This window comes from Zerene cesonia, unplaced genomic scaffold (genome assembly GCF_012273895.1).
Source record: "Zerene cesonia ecotype Mississippi unplaced genomic scaffold, Zerene_cesonia_1.1 Zces_u014, whole genome shotgun sequence".
Taxonomy (NCBI): domain Eukaryota; kingdom Metazoa; phylum Arthropoda; class Insecta; order Lepidoptera; family Pieridae; genus Zerene; species Zerene cesonia.
In genome coordinates, this window is record NW_024045144.1 from 188,038 (window position 1) to 210,168 (window position 22,131).

The window sequence follows — 22,131 nt, forward strand, 5'->3', positions numbered from 1 at the left end:
TAAAGTCGATAAAACATAACTTCGTAGCATAAATAAAGTCGCTTTCTGCCGTCTGGGTGTCTGTATGCTTGCTGTGTGCTAGCTTGAAAATTACTCAACTGATTATGGGCTTTTTAATAGATTGGGTGATTGAAGAGGAAGGTTCATATGTGCATATGTATCTTGTATTTCACCCGTGCGAAGCCGGCGCGGGTCGCTAGTAACATATATATGAGAATTTAATACAGTTCACTCTAATCAATCCTCACTGTACTCCGTGTTTTAAGTAATGATTATCAACCATTAGTAATCAACTAATTTTAAATATAAGTTTTCAGCGAAAATGCTAGCAATGTTAAACCTTATAACCTTCGTTATACGACACATATTCTCATCAATATTGACTACATTTTCCAGCTAAATGTCACGTTAATACCCCGAAGGCATGACACGTTAGCGACCTTGCTACAATTGGTTAGTCGCATACGATTGTGCGAGTTCTTGCAAGTGGGCCGGCCGACCACAATGGGTCATCGATAATAACCAACCTGAGTCACGGCTAACTCTGCTTTTATATCTGTTTGAATTGTCCTTTCTTATTGAAATGTATTGTGGCGTGGCTTTTCGTTGAAATGAGTTTGTTTGAAAAGAAAATGGATTTTTGAAATGTACGAATTATTTTTAGACGTCACGCTTGTATAAGGTTATTAATGGATACATACTTTCGTAGTCTGACTTTCTGCCAGAAGAATATAAAGAATCGTTTTTTAATAGATATCAATTAATGATGCTTTAGCAGCATAGCGCTGATGTAAAGTATAATGTGATAGTTTATAATTTATAACCTTATAGGTGTTGTGGTGACGCAGGATTTTTGGTTCCGTCGCATACAGCAATACTGTCGCCCCTCAGTTACCTACACGTTCAAGCTGTTCGTTTCTATTCTAATGAATGAAAATGTAACAGAGTAATACTATGTATAATTTTCTTTTGTCATCGTCGGCAATGGAGTTGGTGGGTCGCCTGATGGTAAGCGCTACCACCGCCCATGGACCTTTGCAGAGGCACAAGGTCGTTTGCAGACCTTAGGTTTGTACAATTTGACTGACTTTAAATGTAACGGGGTAAAGGATGGATTGACGGGAAAAATAAAGAAAAGGACTGGGAAGGGTAGGGGAAACCATACGGGCGTCCGGCTCGTCGTCGAACGAACCACAGTACTTTTGCATGCTACTATTTCACGCCGATCTGTCGTGGTGAGGTACCTTCCCCGGTGCGAGCTGACCTAATTCGTATCGGGGCGTTCTTGACTCCAATATTACTTGAATTTTTAATAAAATATATTTTTATTTAAGTTGTGCACTCAAGCAATGCTTAACCACGTATGTGTATTTGCTAAAATAACTCACAGCCTAGCGTTTAAACTAAACTGGAATTCACGAACACTTTCCCAGTATTTGATTAATGAATCCGTATTATTATTAAAAAGGTTTTACCGCGAACCAAAGCGAAATTGCATTAGCAAAGGTCGAGCCGGGTTCCACTAACGAGATTTCAGTTATCGTGTCAAGGTGACTGCAGCAGAGAGCGCCGCGTGGCGGTTTGGCGGGATCTACGCTTGTGACGTCACAGCCACATGTGACATGCACCCTCACGACTGTGTGGCGTGTGTGTTTGAGGGGAGAGTCCTGGTGACGTCCGGGATTTGGGGCGAATGCGATATGCCCGAATAAACGTGCACTGAACGTCTGCACGTTTGTGGGATAATCAGAAGATTTAATAGGTCATATCACGTTTTCTGGGGTTAATCCTATATGTATTAATGGATATATTTAGTTAATAATATAGGCTTTCCGCCCACGACAGCTAGCGTGCACCACATGTTTATGTATGATAGCCATACAATGTTCCTACCCCCATTGAAGTATTATTTTTAAAACTGATCTATACTCGTCTCCTACAATGAATCTGGCATTTCAAAGTAAATATGAAAGCTTTCAGATCCAGCTTTAAATCCGGTAGTGGATATGACTACTAAAATTGCATCCCCACAAATTGGCCTTATCTTCCTTGGCAATTCTTGTATATATATATACATATATATAATCGGAATCGGCTCCAACGATTTTCATGAAATTTAGTATATAAGGGATTTCGGGGGCGATAAATCGATCTAGCTAGGAATTTTTTTTAGAAAATGTCATATTCGTGTTTTTTTTCCTGACATCTATTGGTGAATAATAATACTATTTTGCTTTGTAGATAGCTGGACAACTGAAATAACACATAGGCACTTTTTATACCGATATTCCTACGGGATACGGACTTACGCGGTTTCAACCGCGGGTCACAGCTAGTTTTCTTATTATAAACGACTTCGTAAGTTACTGGTTCTATCTGTTCCTTTGTTTTAAACTAACTCAAAAAAAATGGGAGAGGTTCTAAGTTCCTAACCGACTTTAAAAAAAGAGGAGGTTCAAAAATCGTCTGTTTTTTGTGAGCTATTTACCTCTGAACTTTTGACAGCGTTAACCGATTATGATGATTATTTTTGAACGCTGTACGCCTTGCGTACGGTCACATTCAAATTTTTTCTAAATTATTTTAAGCGGTATAGTTTTTTGTTAATAAACATTATTTTCACCAGACTATGTGATGGTAACATCTTCATAAATATTGGAAAGGATATAAGAAAGTCACCAAGAAGTGAAAGATATACAACTCTAACGCATGCTTTGCTTCATAATTCAACGGCATGGGGCGTATCCCTGGGTATATCTGTTGCACACTGTAGGGTTATGGTATTTGTCTATACAACATGTACATGGAGCCTGGACAAAGAATCCAAAACGGACAATGATTTTAAGTGACTGATTGGTGGTATAGATACATTTATTTTAAAAGCAAAAGTCTACTACAAGTAGATCTTAAACATATAATGTTTGTAATACATTATATGTTTAAGATGTACTATTATATACAACAAGTATTCTTATTTTTGCGTTGTTATAACTAACATGGTAGGTAGTAATTAATAATATTTATGAATTGCCTAGACAGTAGCTAGTAAATTAGCGCAATAGATTTTCCTTAGTTTGAAGCCTATGTAGTCTTTATTATTATACAGTAATAAAGTATGTATTTATATATTGATTTACCTGCACATTATCTTTATTTAGATAATCTTTACAGTCATATTGAAAGCGTTTTTATTAAACTAGACTCTTTCAATATTTCACAGCAATAGTTTAAAAATAGAAAACAAATGGTTTCTTAATCTATTATGGAGCGCCATTCAGTTATCTAAGTGCTGTGAACTTTTAGAAAACAATAAAGTCAATGTATTACAGAGTGGCAATATATCATTATAATAGCAATTACAAACCAATATTTTCAATTGTTTTAACATTCATATTTTTAATTTCATTTAATTGAATATTCGTACACCGTACTAGTTCTGGAATATATAAGTCACAAGTATTGGTGTATCACATTTAGTTACCATCGTTGGAATGTGTCGATGAATCACGTACCGCGGTGTGGTGGCGTTGCGTGTGGCGCCCACGTGCTCGCTAATTCATGTTTGTCATGCTGTCATAACAGACCTTATCTATAAGACTTATATTATAAAGATGAAGAGTCTGTTTGTTTGATTGAACGCGCTTATCTCAGGAACTACGGGTCCGATTTTACAAATTATATTAGTGTTAGATAGCCCATTCATTGAAGATGGCTTTAGGCAATTTAATAACATCACGCATTACGTGAGTAAAACCCCGGGGCATAGCTATTCAATTTTATATCTTCTCTATATATATAAAATTCCCGTGTCACAATGTTAGTTACCATACTCCTCTGAAACGGCTACACTGATTCTAATGAAATTTTGTGTGCATATCAGGTAGGTCTGAGAATAGGCCAACATCTATTTTTCATACCCCTCAGCTAGTAGGAATATAAATGAGTTCCATACATAACGGTTAATGGCGAGTTGTGTTTGGAGGGGTGGCTCGTGCTTTACAGTTTGATTTTTCAAAATTCATAGTCGGCATAGGATCTAGTGGGTCGCCTCATGGTAAGCGCTTCCACCGACCATGAATATTTTCAGAAGAAGTGTGAGGCCCTTCGCAGAATCTTACGCCTTTACAAATATATTGCCGACTCTTAAATATAAAATGGAACATGAAAATTATTGATGAAGGGAATAGAAGATGGGACTTGGAAGGATAAGGATAAAGTTACGCGGCGCAGGCGCCCTCCCTCATCGTACGTAATACAGTAACATTTTCATGCTACTATATACGATCCCTACTAATATTATAAATGCGAAAGTAACTCTGTCTGTCTGTCTGTTACGCTTTCACGCCTGAGCCACTGAACCGATTTTGATAAAAATTGGTATGAAGATAGAACTGAACTTGGGAAAGGACATAGGCTACTCTTTATCGCGAAAAAAGGGTAGGAAGGGTTGAAAGAGGGGATGAAAGTTTAGATGAAAGTTCGTTATTGTCAAACCAATTTTGATGAAACTTGGTATGATGATGGAGCTAAACGTGGGAAAGAACAAAACATATTTTTTAATGCGAAGAAAATACTCCTCACCATGTCGCGAGATATAAGCGAATTCTACGCGGGCGAAGCCGCGGGCGAAAAGCTAGTTTTTTATAATTCGATCTGATTGTAGTACGTTTTTTTTATTTATACTAACGTACTGTTTAATTAATATTCACATAATCTAACTGTATCGGCGCTGTTGGAATCCTATGCGACTAACAACAAAGCTATGATCTGACGTTTACCAGCACCAGGGAATTACCATAACGTCTTAAAACAGTACTCTAATTCTGTTGTGGGAAAGGAAGGCGCTATTTCCACAGTGGAATTGGTACTGCTTGAAGATGTTGTGGTAATCCTCTGGTCCTCTTGCCGCAAGCGTCCTCGAAATTTGTGTTTGGTATAATTTTTACAAATATTTCGATTTCACTTAAACAATAACCAGCTAAACTTTAAATTTTAAACTCGATGGTTAACGATTCAACTATAAACTTTGACAAATTGCATTTCCATCAGTTTACTGTTTTATTTCGACTTGCTGATGAGTTAGCATCGAATACAATTAGAATGGACGCTGCAATCTTGAATATCAAAGTTGCTTGAACTCGCTTGGCATTAATGATTGGAAATTATATTATTAGATTGTATGCAATTATAATGATGAATTACGTTGCACTTATGAGTTCGTATACTGGTGTATATAAAAGCTCAATTGATATTCAGTCATGCAGATAGTGATAGTTTTGTCATTTATTATGGTTGTTATAACCTAGTACGGTATTTGCTGCAGACTTCCTTGAAGCACGTTTTTATAAGATTGTGTGTAACCGACTCGTTTAGACTCGATTTTTATCCACGTTAAACGGACAGATTGAATTCAAACTTTGAACACTTAACAAGTATCGGTGACAATGCAATAATTTCGTGAGTATATCTTATTATCCGGATTAGGATCGCAGGGATTTAACAATTTCCTAACGTATACTCTGTATAAGATCTGACAAATTTGTTGATTCTATAATTTAAGCGTGATTTTTAGATTTTTTAATTATTTTTATTATTTCACCAAAGCTTCCGTGTTATATAAATATTGAGTAAATGTTTACATAGAAGCTTACGTACTATTAACCACAACTGAACACTTAAAGCTTTCATCCAAATGGTGAACAGTGGTTCAGGTCGCGGTGTCGTCTCGGTCTCCGAGATGAATCTCGTTAATTCGGCTGGACCGGTTCGCAGAAATGGAAAGTGATTGGCGGATCTAACTGATTCGCGTTGCGTCAGACGGGGGCTCGGCTGAGATGAGATGTGTGGATATGTCGCAATTAGAAACCGTTGTAGGAAGCGCCGTTGTGTTAAATTGGATGCATTTGAAACAATTTGGAAGAATTTTGTGTCGCATAGCCGAATTTTTAACTAATTAAAAAAAATAGAAGTTTTTTAATGTCACTGAATTTTTTTCGCTAACGATCGATATCTCATAACATTCGAGGGTGTCAATCGATTTTAATGATTCTATTTTTATTTGAACGCTGGTGCCTCCGCTTGGTATCACACCAATAGAATTTGGTCCAGTTCTGACAATTTGAAGGCAGTTTGCTTTTTTAGAAAATCTTTAGGATTAATTATTCAGTAATAATAATCAAAGACGTCCTGGTATCTCGACGAATAATATAATAAACTGCCATTATATCTAAAAATTTATATTCCAATTTAGTGCTTAAAAAGCATTGCCTATGGTCTCGAAAATATATCTTTATTTTGAATAAAATAAAAATTTGTTGAATCGTTAAAATTGAACTCGTATAGGGAGCAAAACTAGCGTAGTAAAAACTATTGAGGGTAGGGAACACGTTTCATTATGGACAATTGCTATTACTCGGTCGCGGGTACACGTTGCTAAATGTAGCAGGGCGTGTCATGCGGTGCTGTCACCGACACCACCCTCTGTTTGAAGTACTACATTGGCTATGTAATTATGTTGAGTGCATTTCGCAGAATGGTTGTTTGAAGTGAAAACTTTGGGTGTGAGCGAAGTTCCTTGGGGGTGTGTTAATGGTTGATACATTTCAGAGACAATCTACTATATAAAAATTAGTCGGGTTTTCCTTCCTGACGCTATAACTCGAGAACGCACGAACCGATTTCCACGGTTTTGCATTCGTTGGAAAGGTCTCGGGCTCCGTGAGGTTTATAGCAAAGAAAATTCAGGAAAAATTTCAACAGAAAAGCGGGAAAATCATTTTTCACACACAGCCATCTGGTGGCGAAACGGAGTTCGCCGGGTTTGCTAGTGCTAGTTATATTTACCTTTTACTGTACGATCGTTCCTTGCATAATTTTGCTTCCAGCTGATTAATAATAGGTAACGTTATGATGATGACATGTACGTCTGTAGGTAATTAACAAAGAAGTGAATGTATTTTCTTTCTTTCATTCTAATTATTACGGCATTGGGGCTTTCAAGAGAAAAGCGTATATGTCGCTTAAATGCCGCCATAGCATCTGTAACACCACCAGTGTTCCAAGTGTTTTTGGCTTATCTGCTCCTTTGCTTGTTCTGCAAGCAAAATATTGCGTTAGAATTACTTTTTTAAGACATATGTACCTAGTAGCTTTTACCCCCGGGTTTGTCCGGAACTGGTATCAGATTTTTCACCTAAGCCGTAAAAATTACTCGATATGTCACTCTCTAGCTTAATTATCTCCAAACACAAAAAAACATAACACAAACACGCTCCGTTGCAACTTGAAAGACAAACAAACAAATACACTTTTTTTTGTCAAAATTAATGTTTATAACTTTCGTTCCCAATTTTATGGCAGTGGTCCAATGGGTCCAGTAGTTTGAGCTGTGAGTTGATAGATCAATCAGTCAGTCACCTTTGCGTTTTATATATTCAGAGGACACTAGTAAGGAAGTAAGAGTTGTTATTAGTATAATATGTTATATCCTTCAAAAAGTTCACATTAAAACCGACTTTATCACACCGATCATACGAGTCACTTTCATTTGAGCATGTGAACGCTCGTTGTTCGACTCGTCTCAATTATTTTTAGTAAATTCCAATGTTATCGCCGAATACTCTTGTTTTCAAACTCTCAAACGATGATGCATCACGCCATCGCGAGTGTTTTGGTACAATATCGGAGAATATAAATCGAATTGATGTAGGGCTGACCGATTTTATATATTTGTTCCATCACGAATCATGTTCCAGATTTAAATGTTTTTTTTAATTATTTTGTGAGTGATGTATTACTTTTTGATGAGTTCTATGTGGGGAGATTTATTACGTGAACCACCGGTTTCATGCTACCAAGTCATAGATTATCTTCAGTTATATATCACGAAAGTAAACAAGAAACTTATTAATCCGCCTCCAAATTAGACCAAATATAAGTGGGACCACACAGTTTTGAATAGAAAAACAATCAGCAGCCTATAAAGCAAAAGCTAAGCGGTTCACAGAGTTAAAAGTTCTGTAAAATAGAAACTCGCCTTGTCTTTTTTGAGGTAGATTGAAAAGATAAGATATTATAGCATGGTCCACCTGCGCTATCGTACTTCTGAATCCTGCTCGAATGAACATTTTCCTGTGTGCAACAGCGCTCGAAGCGAAGTTACGTCGGTGAGCAGATTCGCTCAGACATAACGAAACGAGCGATCGCAATATGACAATATACATGTATTTCCTTGTGGCGATATTTGTCATGCGATGTTTCTTTGCGTGTGAATTTGTTGGCTGGTCATACCGTATACGATTCGTATGTTTTTGAACCGATTTCAAAAAAGGAGGAGGCTGTCAATTCGACTTTTGTTTTGTGTTTGTTGCAACATAACTCTTTTCTGGGCGAACGGATATCTGTGATTCTTTTGTACCGTTTAAATTTGGTCCGGTTCTGAAGAATGTTTTATAGTGAAATGTCCAGAATACGCAAGATCAGTCACCGTCACGCGATTCTCATTCGGTGCAGCTGAGTTGATATAACAAGTGAATCGTACTTCTTTTCGTGATAGGGTGGTCTCTTGTGTGTTGTGTCATGGTATTGGCAATATTCTTATATATCACTTTATCTATATGTATTATATGTACTATCTCGTATAGGTAATATTTAAGCGGGTTGCTACGTTATTGACACGCTTCATTATTAGCTTCACCTGTGTGTTTGTATGTAACTGACTCCTTTAAATTTTTGACCCTCTGAAAACGGATAGATTTTAAGCAATCCTTGTATACTTATCAAAGATCATTGACAATAGAGTAATTGCATGAATTTATCTTATTATCCTGATTAGGATCGCCAGGATTAAAAAAATACTTATAATCTGTATGAGAGCCAATAAAACAAGTTTATTTTAACATTTAAGCGATTTTTTTATACAATTATTCGTGGTTTTAACGACAGGGCGTTAAATTTGTATGAGAAATAGCAAATTTTGTGTCTTCTGTGCTCTGGTTAACGCGTTGTGTTTATATTTCCACTCGCTATTAGACAAAGGCAGTCCTCGGGTTTCAAACTATTCTTGTCCTGTATCCAAATTTCATCCAAATCAGTTGAACAGTTTTGAATTGAAAGCGTAATTAACAAAATAACATTCATATTTGTAATTATAAACAACTAGCTGCGCCCCGCGGTTTTACCCGCGTAAGTCCGTATCCTGTAGAAATATCGGAATAAAAAGTTACCTGTATGTTATTCCAGTTGTCCAGCTATCTACGTACCAAATTTCATCGCAATCGGTTCAGTAGCTTGTGCATGAAAGAGCAACAAACACACTCATCCTTACAAACTTTCGCATTTATAATATTAGTAGGATTTATGTTATTTATTTCATTTTAATTTTTGTTTATTTGAAAGCACAATGGATTCTCATTTATAAAGCATTTCAATGCTATAAACCTAAAAATTAAATAGAGCTTTTATAATTTTTATATTTGAAAACATAAAAGTGCCAACCCTACACCGGACGAGTCGCGTGCGCCGCGTGATGTCGTCGCACGTAACTGTGCACGAGTCGTTTTGTTTGTTTGTTTGTCCCCGCGCTACTCGATGCGAATACGTAATAGTAATAACATTTAACCGCTGTTTGTTGTTCACCGAACGCGATCGATATATGTCTGAATGTATTCATATGTTTGTTTTATTGGTGGAGATGTATCGGCAATCTAGCTTCTTTCTCGTATTTTTATTTTTATTATTTTTTTTATATTTATGTCATAGTCGGCAATGGTGGTGGTGGGTCGCCTGATGGTAAGCCTAAAGTAAACTACCACCGTCCATAAAAATTTATGGTATTAATTTTGAGTTCATTAAAAAAAAAACAATTTATTCATTTTATTATGTAGGTGCAGATTAAAATCGATTGAATTATCCCACATTAATATATTGTTTGTGTATTGTTCCAGGGGTGCAGAGCTCGGCGACGTCAGTCTGCTGAGGAGAATGCCCAATGTGGAGGTGCTGGCGTTTAGGTACGGTGGTTTGTTAGTTATTAGTCTAGCCCGGTCTGGAACCTAAAATGAGGGTAAATTATGAAATTTTCAAGCAAATTCAAATGAAGCGTAAGTGACGATTGTGTATGAGTATGGCCTTAATCTAAATTGCATCTTATTTTATAGAAAACTAGTTGCACCGCGCGGTTTCACCCGCGTAAGTCCGTATCCCGTAGGAATATCGGGATAAAAAGTTGCCTATATGTTATTCCAGTTTTGTCCAGCTGTCTACGTACCAAATTTCATTGCAATCGGTTCAGTAGTCTTTGCTTGAAATGCAACAAAGACACCCACATCCTTACAAACTTTCGCATTTATAATATTAGTAGGATGTTAAATTAACACATATATTAGTCTATGTAGTTATATACTACGCGCCTGATTACAGAATTCTATTTGCGGTTTATTGTAGTTATAGTATTAAGAATGGAAATAATTGTTTTCTCTGCGTGTGAACCGTGGGTCAACGACTAGACACAGTCGACAGTATTGCGTTCTAGACTCCAAAGCGGAATATATGCACTGCAGTGCAGTCTCTTTTTTTAAACCGTTTCTCCTCTCCACTGATCAGTTCAAAAAGTCTCGATATAAAGATACAGTCAGGGTCGTTGTGAACAGGGGTAAATTGAATCATATCCTAATAATTTCATTCTGTAATTGTAAAACGTTTCAAAAAACTTTAATCAAGTTAGTTTTAGTATTATCATTAGAAAATTTCAATAAAATTAATTAAAAATTACGCACTTGGAACACCTATAGTGTTGCAAGTGTTTATGGGCGGTGGTGACCACTTAACATTAGGTGGCCCACCTGCTCCTTTGCTTGCCCTGACATAAAAAAAAATTAAATATTTTCAACATAGGTAAAACTTTATTGAGAATTGTATCCAATCACCCCGATAATAATGACCCTGATTGACTGTATACATTCAAGTGGTTGGTATAGCGAGGTGTCTGTGCGAGGGACTCCGGCAGCGGTCGCGACCCGCCCGCCGTCTAGACTGCGATATAGACTAATAGCGCATGTAGAAGCACTAAGTCTAGATCTAGGCGCTGCAATCTTTGATGTTATCGATTTTGGGATCCGTCGCGATGTGCCCAGGGTATGCGAATGCGGATGCTTGTTGTGAGAGTAATTATTTCGTGTAGAAACAGAATTTCGATTCAATACAATAATTCTATTTATTATAAAGCATTTCAATGCTATAAAACTAAAAATTAAAAATAATACTACATTTTTCAGTTTGGTGCCACATGGTCTGAACAAAGATATAATAATCGGTGAATTAAATATACATTTCATAATGTGTTGTTGTTTTAAACAACACAAATTAAGGCATCCTTCCTTGCATTACCCGTTTATATGTTTAGGCGGCGTATACACGAGCGGTTCACACGTTATGTTGTTTTAATCTAAATAATGTAGTTTTAATAAGGCGGTACGATACTCGTACATTTAACAACACTATGGATAGTTTGTCAATTATTTAAATTTAATGTTTAGTGAACATCTAATAATTTAAAGTGAACTCTGTGTGCATGTTTTGAACAGAAACAGTTGACAGCCTAAAGACTGTTAACTGTCGCTTCATGCGTACGGTACGGACGGTACGGACGGTCAGCGAGCACTATAACTAGCCAGGTGTAACTGATTCCCATACTATGTTTCTGTACTATACAGGTGTAACTATTACTTAAAAGCTAAAAAGTTGTTGTTCTTCAAGGAATAATTACGCCCGCGCGGTGCGCCTTATCACAATTTGAAAATGGAAAACCGTGTTAACGGTCCATCGGTCGCGATTGGGCAACGTGCGACGCGGCCGGCCGCTGATTGGGCAATTATCGCGGGCCACGCTCTGATTGGTCGAGACCTTGCACGTCCGCGGAAACGGCGCGTTTAACACTATCGTGCGTGCTAATTAGATGTAAGCGTCTCGGGGCAAAGATGATTAAATTAAAGTACAGTGAGTTCATTTTGTATGGGAATGATGTGGTCGGTTTGTATAATAATAAACACATTTTTTATTTGAGTTCAAATAAGTTTTTAAAATCAAAAACTTAACCTTAAAGCTAAGCACGTTTCGGTAGCAGCAGTGGGGTGCCCCTTAGGCACATGAAACCGAAAGAGTAGAAGAAATTCGATTACTGTGGCAGGATCACGGGTGACCGAGAGGCTAGGCGTTGCTACGGTTAGGCAAGAAACGCAGGTTCGAATCCTGCCTCGTGATCAAATTTTTTCTATTCTTTCAAAATTTCTCAATTTCTCATAGTAGAAAACAGTTAAAAGGTACGAGGCCGATATCTTTGCTCGGTTACAGAGTAACTTGTATTAAGGATATGGGTTCCTCTCCCATATCCTTAATGTTGTAGCATAATATAAGTAGAAAGTCGCAAGAAGATCATCACAACGAAATTAAAATCCTACTTAATATTATAAATGCGAAAGTTTGTAAGGATGTGTATGTGTTTGTTGCTCTTTCACGCAAAAACTACTGAGCCGATTGCAATGAAATTTGGTACATAGGCAGCTGGACAACTGGAATAACATATAAGCAACTTTTTATCCCAATATTCCTACGGGATACGTACTTAGGCGGTTGAAACCGCGGGGCGCAGCTTGTATACTATAAATAAAATATAACTTATAAACATGAAAAGCATCACATTATTGTACATCACATGCGAAAACACAAACGGAAACAATAACACTACAACAATATAGTATATGTATATAGTAGTGTGTGTGTGTGTGTGTGTGTGAGATTCCATTGAGTTGTATATGAAACAATTTCATCACAGAATTGGCAATTAGCAGATATGTCTTCAGATATTGAATCCATATTTGCAAGAGGGCATTACAACAAAACACGGTCTGGTGTAGTCCGAATGACGTAGGACGTGGATGTCGTATCGACCGCAGAGCGGCCGCAAACGTGCTTTCACCAGCTGCAGCGCTCGTGGAAAGTGTTCACTTGCAAATCATACTTATCATTAGTTAGTTCTCCGTATTGGTACACTATGACTGTGCTTCTTTGATATTGGTTTCGCCGCTTACCTACCGTTCAACACAAATATATATTCATTCGAGCAAACACAGAGACAAAGTATGGATAAACTCTATGATTTCTTCTATCAGTACTGTTGCATCGTGATTAGATATATCGATTTGGTGCGGCTCCTTTTGAAGGGGTTTTCTATAACGTTAATACCTTAAAGATTTTACCCTTTTGGGGGGAGAATTTTTCAAAATGTTAGCGGATATCAGACGTCATAGAGGCTACTTGCCAGCGAAATTGCAAACTGACCGTCCAGTTGTTTAGGCTATGTGGTGATGGGTTAGACTGGCAGTCACCAGCTCCGCGTGGGTAGTAATTTATCGTAATTAAAATAATATAAACTTTCCTATCTTTTAAGTTGTATCAAACTCTACATGGCGTGCAAATTTGATTAAAATCGGTGTAGTAGCTTAGGAGTAGGTATATCGCGGACAAACAATGTGATACGTAATTTATATTATATATTAAAATAAGATATAAAAGCAATAAATGTTACCAAGTTTTACCATAAAACACTTCAGGTAGGACAAACCGTACGTGTATAACACACGTAACATTTCTTTGATTAGAAGTGACGCACATCGAACGACGCGAGTGAATAAAAGATTGTATTAATATAGTATCGATAAACCACCTAAGGTCGAACGCTAATGAGCGGTGACGTCAGCACTTCCCACGCGGCCACCGTATGGTGGAAAAGCTCTTTGTTACGTTTAACGGTGCTTGTTTTCCTTTAGACTACAACAACCTTACAATGTAAAACATGGCTTAGTACTGGAATAGACTGAATTGAAACAAACTAATTTAATAATTACTATACTATCGATTGAATGTTACAGTTACTTTATATTCGGGGCTGTTATATACAATCCTCTATATACGCAAAGTACGTGGACGACTGTGAATTACGCAAATTTACCGGTGTTACATATCTCGTCTTTATATCATATTATTGTATATCCGTTTAATACACAATAACACGATGTACCTCTGAGCATACAATAACATATGCTTACCTACCTGCTGCGTAGTCAAAAAGTAATGTGACAAGACACAGGAGAACTCTGAGATACAAAAGGTTTCCTATCCCACCTGAGGGTTCTTCTCTTTTAAGTCCGATTTCCTTACCACTGAGCCACCATTGCTCTACTTGACGTATCTAGAATAAATGAAATCCAGGTCGTTAAACAATTGATTAAAAATTTCAGTATAAACAAGATCCGAACGCTAGGCGACTTCGCCGCGTGCCGGCGGCTGCGAGAGCTCTACGTGCGCAAGAACGAGATCCGCGACCTCGCCGAGATCCGCCACCTGCGCCACCTGCCGGACCTCACTAGTCTGTGGCTTGACGAGAACCCCTGCACCCTGCATCCGGAGTAAGTTTATATGACATGCTGGACAAAGGAGCTGGTGGGTCGCCTGATGGTAAGCGTTACCACCGCACATGATCATTTGTAGAGGTGTAGGGTCGATTGCAATCTTTACACCTATTTAAATGGATTGCCGACTTTAAATTGGAAAGGGATTTAGGAAGGATTGACGAGAGGAATAAAGGAAAGGATTGGGAAGTGTATGTAAAAGGGTATAGGCCTCCGGCTCTCCCACTAACCGAACGAAATATAGCAGCATGCTATTATATGCTGTCCTCTGCACGGGTGTGATAATTTCCCGGTGTGACCCGGCCCTAGTTTCGGAGCATATTCAATACAAGCAAGCAAACAAACAGACAGATTCTTCCTCTTTATAATATACAAGTGTGTACCTAAATATGCAAACAATGTTCCAAAAGCCATAATTATAATTCCAGGTACAGAATGACGGTGCTCAGGAACCTGCCAAACCTGGAAAAGTTGGACAACGTGGCTGTACATCCCGAAGAGGTCAGTTTATCTTAGTTTCTTATGGATACGTACCTATGGGTAAAACGGGACCCTCCTACTAATACTTCGCTGTCGTTCCGTCTGCCAACAGGCACTACAAACCGTGATAGTAGGACAGTTGAAAATTTTCAGAACTAATGTAATTCTGGAGCCGCTATCGAGGCTAAGCAACGGTTGACACGGAAATTAATTGGATGGGCGACAGATTTTTTAACAGTTACTACGGAACCATTAGTGTCGCGGATCCGACTCGCGCTTGACCAAATTATTTATCACCAATTACTACTGAAACATGTCGTAAAAACGCCTTCCGCAATAGAAATGTCTTTGATACAAAAGTCTGTTGATTTTATTTGAACTTTGAAACCGTCTATGATGAAACTTACCGTTTTATTGAAGGTGTTCAAATTCAAATTTGAATTTGATGTTGATAACTAATCTGTTGAACATTTTTATTTTATGTCATGTACGACGCAATACGATACTATGTAAGTTTTTAATACATTTTCAGGTGCAAGAGGCGATGCGGCGCGGCGTGCACATACCTGACTCTGATGATGAAGGGTATCCGCAGCAGGTTCGGCACCGTCATGACTATTAGAATATTAGTAGTTCTCCTTCTTAATAAAACAAACGCGTATTAATATAATATTATAACGTATACATAATAAACATTTGATTCAATGACACACCTTTAATTGATATCAAAAAGATATATATTAAGATGATTTTTTTTTCTTCTTCTTCTGCGTGTTAAATTGTAAATGAAATAATGAAAAGAACGTAAATAATTTCCAGCACGACACATACAGCCAGTGTCGAAGCCAGCGCTCGTGCGAGTCGAGCCCCGAGCGCGAGCCCGACCAGTTCTACCGCGCGCAGCGGCTCGACCAGGTGCGACACACACACAAACACACACACACGTACCAGCAGCATACAAATAAAAAAAACCTACACACACCAAATAAACATGCACATTCCCACACAGTATAAACGTATATACACATACACTTTCATAGTATACTTAAACACCCGACTTACATATACACAAACACGCATACCTCACCGCAGTATGTATGTGTATTTATGTTCAAAGATGTATATGTATATATATGCATATAGATCTTTGAATGTAAACATATCTATACGATATTTTATGTGTGCACTTTTAAAAATCATATGTTATACAAGTTAGGTTGTAAAATATTGTCTTTTTTTATTCTTACAATACTTTGTGCATAACTGTTTTGTCATTTTAACTAACAGCATAATGTAATTTTGTGTACTTTGTTTTACAACTACAAATAAAAAATATCGAAGCAGTTGAGAAGTTTCTCTAATCGTTACAGTACTAGATCGATACCGTGAAATCCTCAATATTTATCTTAACATTTATTTATGGCCCATATTTCTCTTGAATGTTTAATAAACAAAGCGTAACCATAGCAACCATATTGTGTGTGACTAATACTCGTGATTAACAAGCGTGTGTGTGTGTGTGACAAGGTGCACAACAGCGACGGCTCCGTGGAGGAGGCGCCGGAGCCGCGCTCGCCCACCGCGCCGCAGGTGAGCGGGACGGGGGGAGGGAGGGGAGGGGAGGGGAGTGCGAGCGGCACGTGGACGCGGAGGTGTGGGTGTAATTATGTATAATGAATGCCGGTAGAGTGGGGTGTTCTAAAATAATCTGGGTGGAGTTCAAAACGGAACCAGTTTTTTTCATTCCCTCACTCTTTCTCTCTCTCCCTCTCTCCCTTTTAGACTACGATACATTTATTTTGTTTTAATTTTTAAACAAAATGTTTAACTTGTTTCTTGGGAAATTAATTATTTGGCATTTTGCATATTATTGGTATTCATATTTAACAAATTGCTTTGCTGCTTTATCTATACTAATGTTATAAAGCTGAAGAGTTTCTTTGTTTGTTCAAGTAAAAATTTTTTCAGTTTTAGATAGCCCATTTATTAAGGAAAGCTTTAATCTATATATATACCACGGGTGAAGCCGGGGCGGACCGCTAGCTAATAAATAATAGTAAATCTTTATAAACTTTTACATTACTACAATTATATTCGTAGACACAAAATACTTTGTTGGTTAAAAACTGCGTGTTAGTTAGAATTGTGAAATAATTAGGTGTATATTTATGTGTGTGTGTGTGTGTGTGCGTGCAGTGCCCGCTGTCGCCGCTGGGCCGCGCGGCGTCGCCGGAGGACGAGCGGTACGAGCACCCCGCCATGACCTCCTCGCACTACGAGGTGGGTACCAGCCGCCTCCCACTCACCTTATATACACACCCATAGCCGTTTTGTGTGTTTCATACTGTACATGAAAATTAAAATGCATGTGTGTGTGTGTGTGTGTGTGTACCATCGATACTGTATTAAAAGTTGTGCTTTTTGTTTTACCTCTTGCTGGAATTGCATTCATTCGCTAGTTTTTTTTTTTTATGCTATAAGCGGGCAACTGAGCCGGTATGTCGCCTGATGGTGAACGCTACCACCGCACATGAACATTTGGAAAAGCGCAAAGGTCGATTCCAGACCTTACGCCTCTACAAATGGGTTGCCGATAGTTCTCCCTCTCTCTTGTTGCATGTAACCTAAATACATATATATAACTCAAAGGTGACTAACTGTGATAGTGATCTATCAACGCATAGCCTGAACATGCAAATGGATGTTACGATTATATAAAAGCTAAGAAAGAATTTTTATAAAATTGACTCCGAAGGGGATAAAATAGGGGATGGAAGTTTGTACCATGAGAATTTATTAACACAACGCGGGCGAAGCTGCGAGCAACAGCTAGTATAATAATATGTAACCTCCACAGCCCCGCGGCCCCCGCTCGCCCGACGCGGCCTCCCTGCGGCACTCCGTCTCCGCGCACAGCGTCAAGGTGCGTTCTGTTCTCGTTCTATGTTTGTTGTTTCAAGTACACAAAATCATCCGAATCCGCTTCACAATGTAGCAATCCTTATTTATGCGAAAATGTGTTTGTTCGTATGTCTGTCGTCATCGCAACAGAGCAATTTTATGATATGATTTTTGTGTCTGGATAGTTGGGTGGGTCAGAGAATGGCACTGCAATTGTTGCCTTGTATATAAGGAAACGCGGGGTCTTCTTCTACTCGTTCGTTTTTTTTTTTACTAAGCAATGCTCAAACTGTTTCACTTTTAATATCGAAATATATTAGCATTCGAGAAGCATATATAAAAATGATATTGTTGCGAAATGATCCGATGCCAGGATCCGAGGTTAGATGACATCGATTAATAAAATAACTACTTCCTATTTATTCTTTTTGCAATTAAATCTTGGTATTCATTAACATCCATAATGTTCATTGCTTATCCTTTATAATATGTGTAACTGTTATTTCTTGACCGGTGACTTGCAACCCAATTATTCTATACATACGTCGGGCATCAGTCTCTCACAAATGTTACTCATACACAATAGATTAAACAATATATTATACGCATAACGAATTTTGATGAGAATTATAAATAAGTAATTAATTAATTTATTATTACGATAGGACTACGCGTACTCGAACAGCAACGGCGAGTGGCGGCAGTACGGCGCCGCGCCGCACGAGCCCGCCGAGCGAGCCGACCGGTGAGCACGGGCGCACATACACACGCCGACGCACACATTCATTTACACACCTAGACACACACCTACACATACGCACGCAACAAACGTATACACACACACACACACACACATATTTCAGCACACGTAGACATATACATATACACGCAAACAAACATATAAAACGCAAAACACACACCTCGACTCACCTGTATGCATTTGCACTCGCATACATATACACATACACGCCCAGTCCCAAACACGTTCCACAATATACAACACACACGCGTTTATATATGCGCGCACTCACGTGTGTGCACACACACACGTATAATAAATGTATCCCACTTCGCACACACACAACTCAGGCAAGTTTGCCAGGGAGTATTTATTAGTCTCAGAACGCGTGTACCAAAAATTCCCACACATAAAATACGTCATATTAGCTTATATTATTGTCAGTTATCTATTTGTTCTCTTTGCATCTTTTTGTGTAGTCCAAGTAGATGAAATCTATTTGAATCTTCATTTGCTAGAGTATACAGGTATATAGTTAGTTTGACGTCAAAAAAACAGTCATATTATTGATTTCTTCATAATACTTTATATTAATATATATAAATATTTTGATCGATTGTATAAATAAATATATAACAGTGGTTCCTCCAGAAGCGACACATACTCGGTGCGCGAATGGGAACGCCCCGAGCGGGCGGAGCGCGGCGAGCGAAGCGAACCGAGAGCGCGCGAGCGAAGCGAACGCGAATATCCGTCCGCCGTTATGGGCGAGAGGCGCGGCTTCACACGGCGACCGGTTGCTAGGGTGAGCGATGATTATTTATCTTTATCTGTTTATTTCCCACTGTAATTTTAAAATTATAATTTTTTTGTTGAATTAGATTCGTTTTGGTATGAAATTGTTGATATTCAATTATATCTTGATTGAATAGAATTATTTTAATGTTTTGAAAACAAAGATTAATCCCATTTACATATTTAAATGTTATTATTTTTTAACTTGTAAAATATTTATAATATACTTTACAGAATTCAAACCTGCTCTCCGCGGTGCTGTGCCTGGTGAAGGAGTTGGATTATCCCAGTCTGGAAGTTGCTGAAATGGCCGTCAGGTATGACGCTGGGGGCACGGCAGTACCCCCGCCGTACATCTGCTGCATACAAATATTATAAAGAGGAAGAGTTTCTGAGTCTTTACAACGCGTTGTAGGCGGTAATCTCAGTAACTGCTGAACCGAATTTTAACTGTAAATGTTAGGGTTTATTTTATTTTGTTTTTTTCCAGTGTCAACGCGTGCGGAGACGAGCGACTTGTTTTTTATAAAAAAAAACAATAATAATTATTTATAAAACTTGTCCAAAAGCCATAATATTGTCTCAGTGTCTATCGCATGTCATCCTTACTAAGATTATAAAAGCGAATGTAATGAACCTTGATAATAGGATATATGGTATATTTTGCCCGAACTGATTATTGTTCCACAATTTATGAAATTGTTCAAAGAAAATATTTTATTAAATAAATATTGTTATTTCAGATGTCGTATGGATGAGTTAGCTAACAGCCAGTGACATAAGGCCACTACTGACTAAAGTTGGCTAAAAACGTGGCTATGGCTGACTTTAGCTGGATAACGTTAGCTGTACCTGGCTTAAACCAACTAAAAGTGTGTCAATTCTGAAAGAAATGTCAGCCAATACTCACTTAATGTAGCTAAACCAGGCTAATATTGTCTTGAGATGACTAAAATGGACGAAAGTGACGAAGCATCTAATGGATTGTGATAGTGCTATTTGTGACCTTACGGACGAGTGTATAAAGTCGAAATTTGTGTGAATAGTGACTATGTGATAGATATCGCGTTAGGTGGCTAACAGTCAGTTTCATAACTTCTGGATATTCCCATGAGCTTATCTGTCAGTTAAAATGAAAGGTGTTGTCTAAGCTACAAGTGAGTTTACCAGCAAAGCGTGAAACTGGCACTTGATGTTCAAATAATATAATGTGTGTGCACATTTAGGCACCCTAATTAGCGTTGCGTTGATAACTTCTGACTTAATTTAAGATCATTTTCACGATCAAAATATGGAAAAAAAATCAATATATGTATAGAATGAATTTGAAAAGTTAAGAATGGATGGTTTAATGTCGTGGTATAATGAAGGTAGTTTATGTCAATATTGTTATTTACAATGAATCACTTAATGTATATGTTACAAACAAAACTCAAAGCCAGTCAAAACACCTTGGCAGCGACCTTTGACCGATGCCTTCAGTTAAACACTTGAATGATTTCTGCAGTGAAGTCATTTTGACCAGCGGAGTTTTAGTTGTAACATATACAACGGTGTGAAATATATGTTTAGACGAGTAATACATAAGTTTTGGATTGAGATATCACATTATTATTAAATAATTAAAAAATTAATATACACAATATTGTGTATGACTTATTTTAATGCTATTTGGTTATTTTAAATGCAGTATATGATTAATGAATTATTTAATTATTCACGTATTTACAAAATTGTTTAATAATGATAATATGTATACTTGAGGGAACTTAAAAAATGGCATGTTAATGTTATTATTGGCTAGCTACACGGGCAAAAGCAAGTTAGCTCACGTGTTTTTCTGGTACATAAGCTGCTTCACTGCCGAGCATTATCAAAACCCGTTCAGTGATTTTCACGTGAAAGAGTAACAAGCTCACATACATAGGACATTTGGTCAATAAAATTCTGCCCCATGGAGTCTAGGTTTTGAAGTAGTGAAATCGAAAAAAAAATAATGTTCTAATGTATATAAAAAGCGTTAGCCCCATACCCCACTACGGGACATTATAGTTGAAATATAGTATACAATGTGTTAAATATATGTTATATTCGTATATCGAATTAATGTTTCAAAATGAAATATGAAATAAAGACTTGAATGAATTCACTTATTAGCTAGTCACATGTGAGGTTTAATGACCGTGCTCATTTGAATCTAGATTCTAGAACCTAGGCGATTTAGACTCGGAGACGCTAAGAGGAAGGAAATGAGACGTCAATTTGTAGTTCAGATCTAATTACTGAACCCGCAGAGTGAGAATTAACTAGATCCACAGATCAGTAACCTTTCCCACCTCTCATCATTATCCTTTCCTTTTCCTTTCTCAAAAAGCTGGAGGCGTTAGGCTGCAAATGTTGGTGGGGCGGTGTTGATCGCTCACCATCAGGCGAAGCAGTCCCATTTCTAACTTTAACGAAAAAAGATCTAATCTGAATACACTTAAAGTCTAGATTTATTATTGTAATGGCTTTTCAGCTCATTTAGGAATCTGAAGCTGAGTTTTAGGTATTTAGCTAGGCTATAGATTATGTCTAAGATATTTTCCCGCTCAAAATTATATTAGCCATTATACCTTGAATATGTATTTTGTTAGATCATTGTCATGCCATCTCCCTCGCACATATTGGCTTCAAGTAAGATAGAGTGAGACAACACACGAGTCCATTTTATACATCACATTGAAATGGTATATGTAATGGTAGGTATTC

General features: G+C 37.7%; 1 protein-coding gene across 4 annotated transcripts in view; it reads left to right on the top strand.

Annotated features, from left to right (window-relative positions):
• LOC119839385 (cilia- and flagella-associated protein 410) overlaps positions 1–21,377 on the top strand; it is a 35,260-nt gene extending 13,883 nt beyond the window's left edge. Inside the window, exons 2-13 of one of the 4 annotated variants that reach the window (XM_038365654.1) lie at positions 9,945–10,010; positions 14,295–14,462; positions 14,894–14,966; positions 15,478–15,543; positions 15,765–15,860; positions 16,473–16,535; positions 17,142–17,225; positions 17,803–17,868; positions 18,512–18,591; positions 19,225–19,390; positions 19,615–19,697; positions 20,124–21,377. In XM_038365654.1, the coding sequence (XP_038221582.1) occupies positions 9,945–10,010; positions 14,295–14,462; positions 14,894–14,966; positions 15,478–15,543; positions 15,765–15,860; positions 16,473–16,535; positions 17,142–17,225; positions 17,803–17,868; positions 18,512–18,591; positions 19,225–19,390; positions 19,615–19,697; positions 20,124–20,157 (1,045 nt within the window). In that variant the 3' untranslated portion in view covers positions 20,158–21,377. The remainder of the gene's footprint in view (positions 1–9,944; positions 10,011–14,294; positions 14,463–14,893; positions 14,967–15,477; positions 15,544–15,764; positions 15,861–16,472; positions 16,536–17,141; positions 17,226–17,802; positions 17,869–18,511; positions 18,592–19,224; positions 19,391–19,614; positions 19,698–20,123) is intronic. The other 3 variants (XM_038365655.1, XM_038365656.1, XM_038365657.1) reach the window with 3 other exon arrangements.
• The last annotated feature ends 754 nt before the right edge of the window (positions 21,378–22,131 follow it).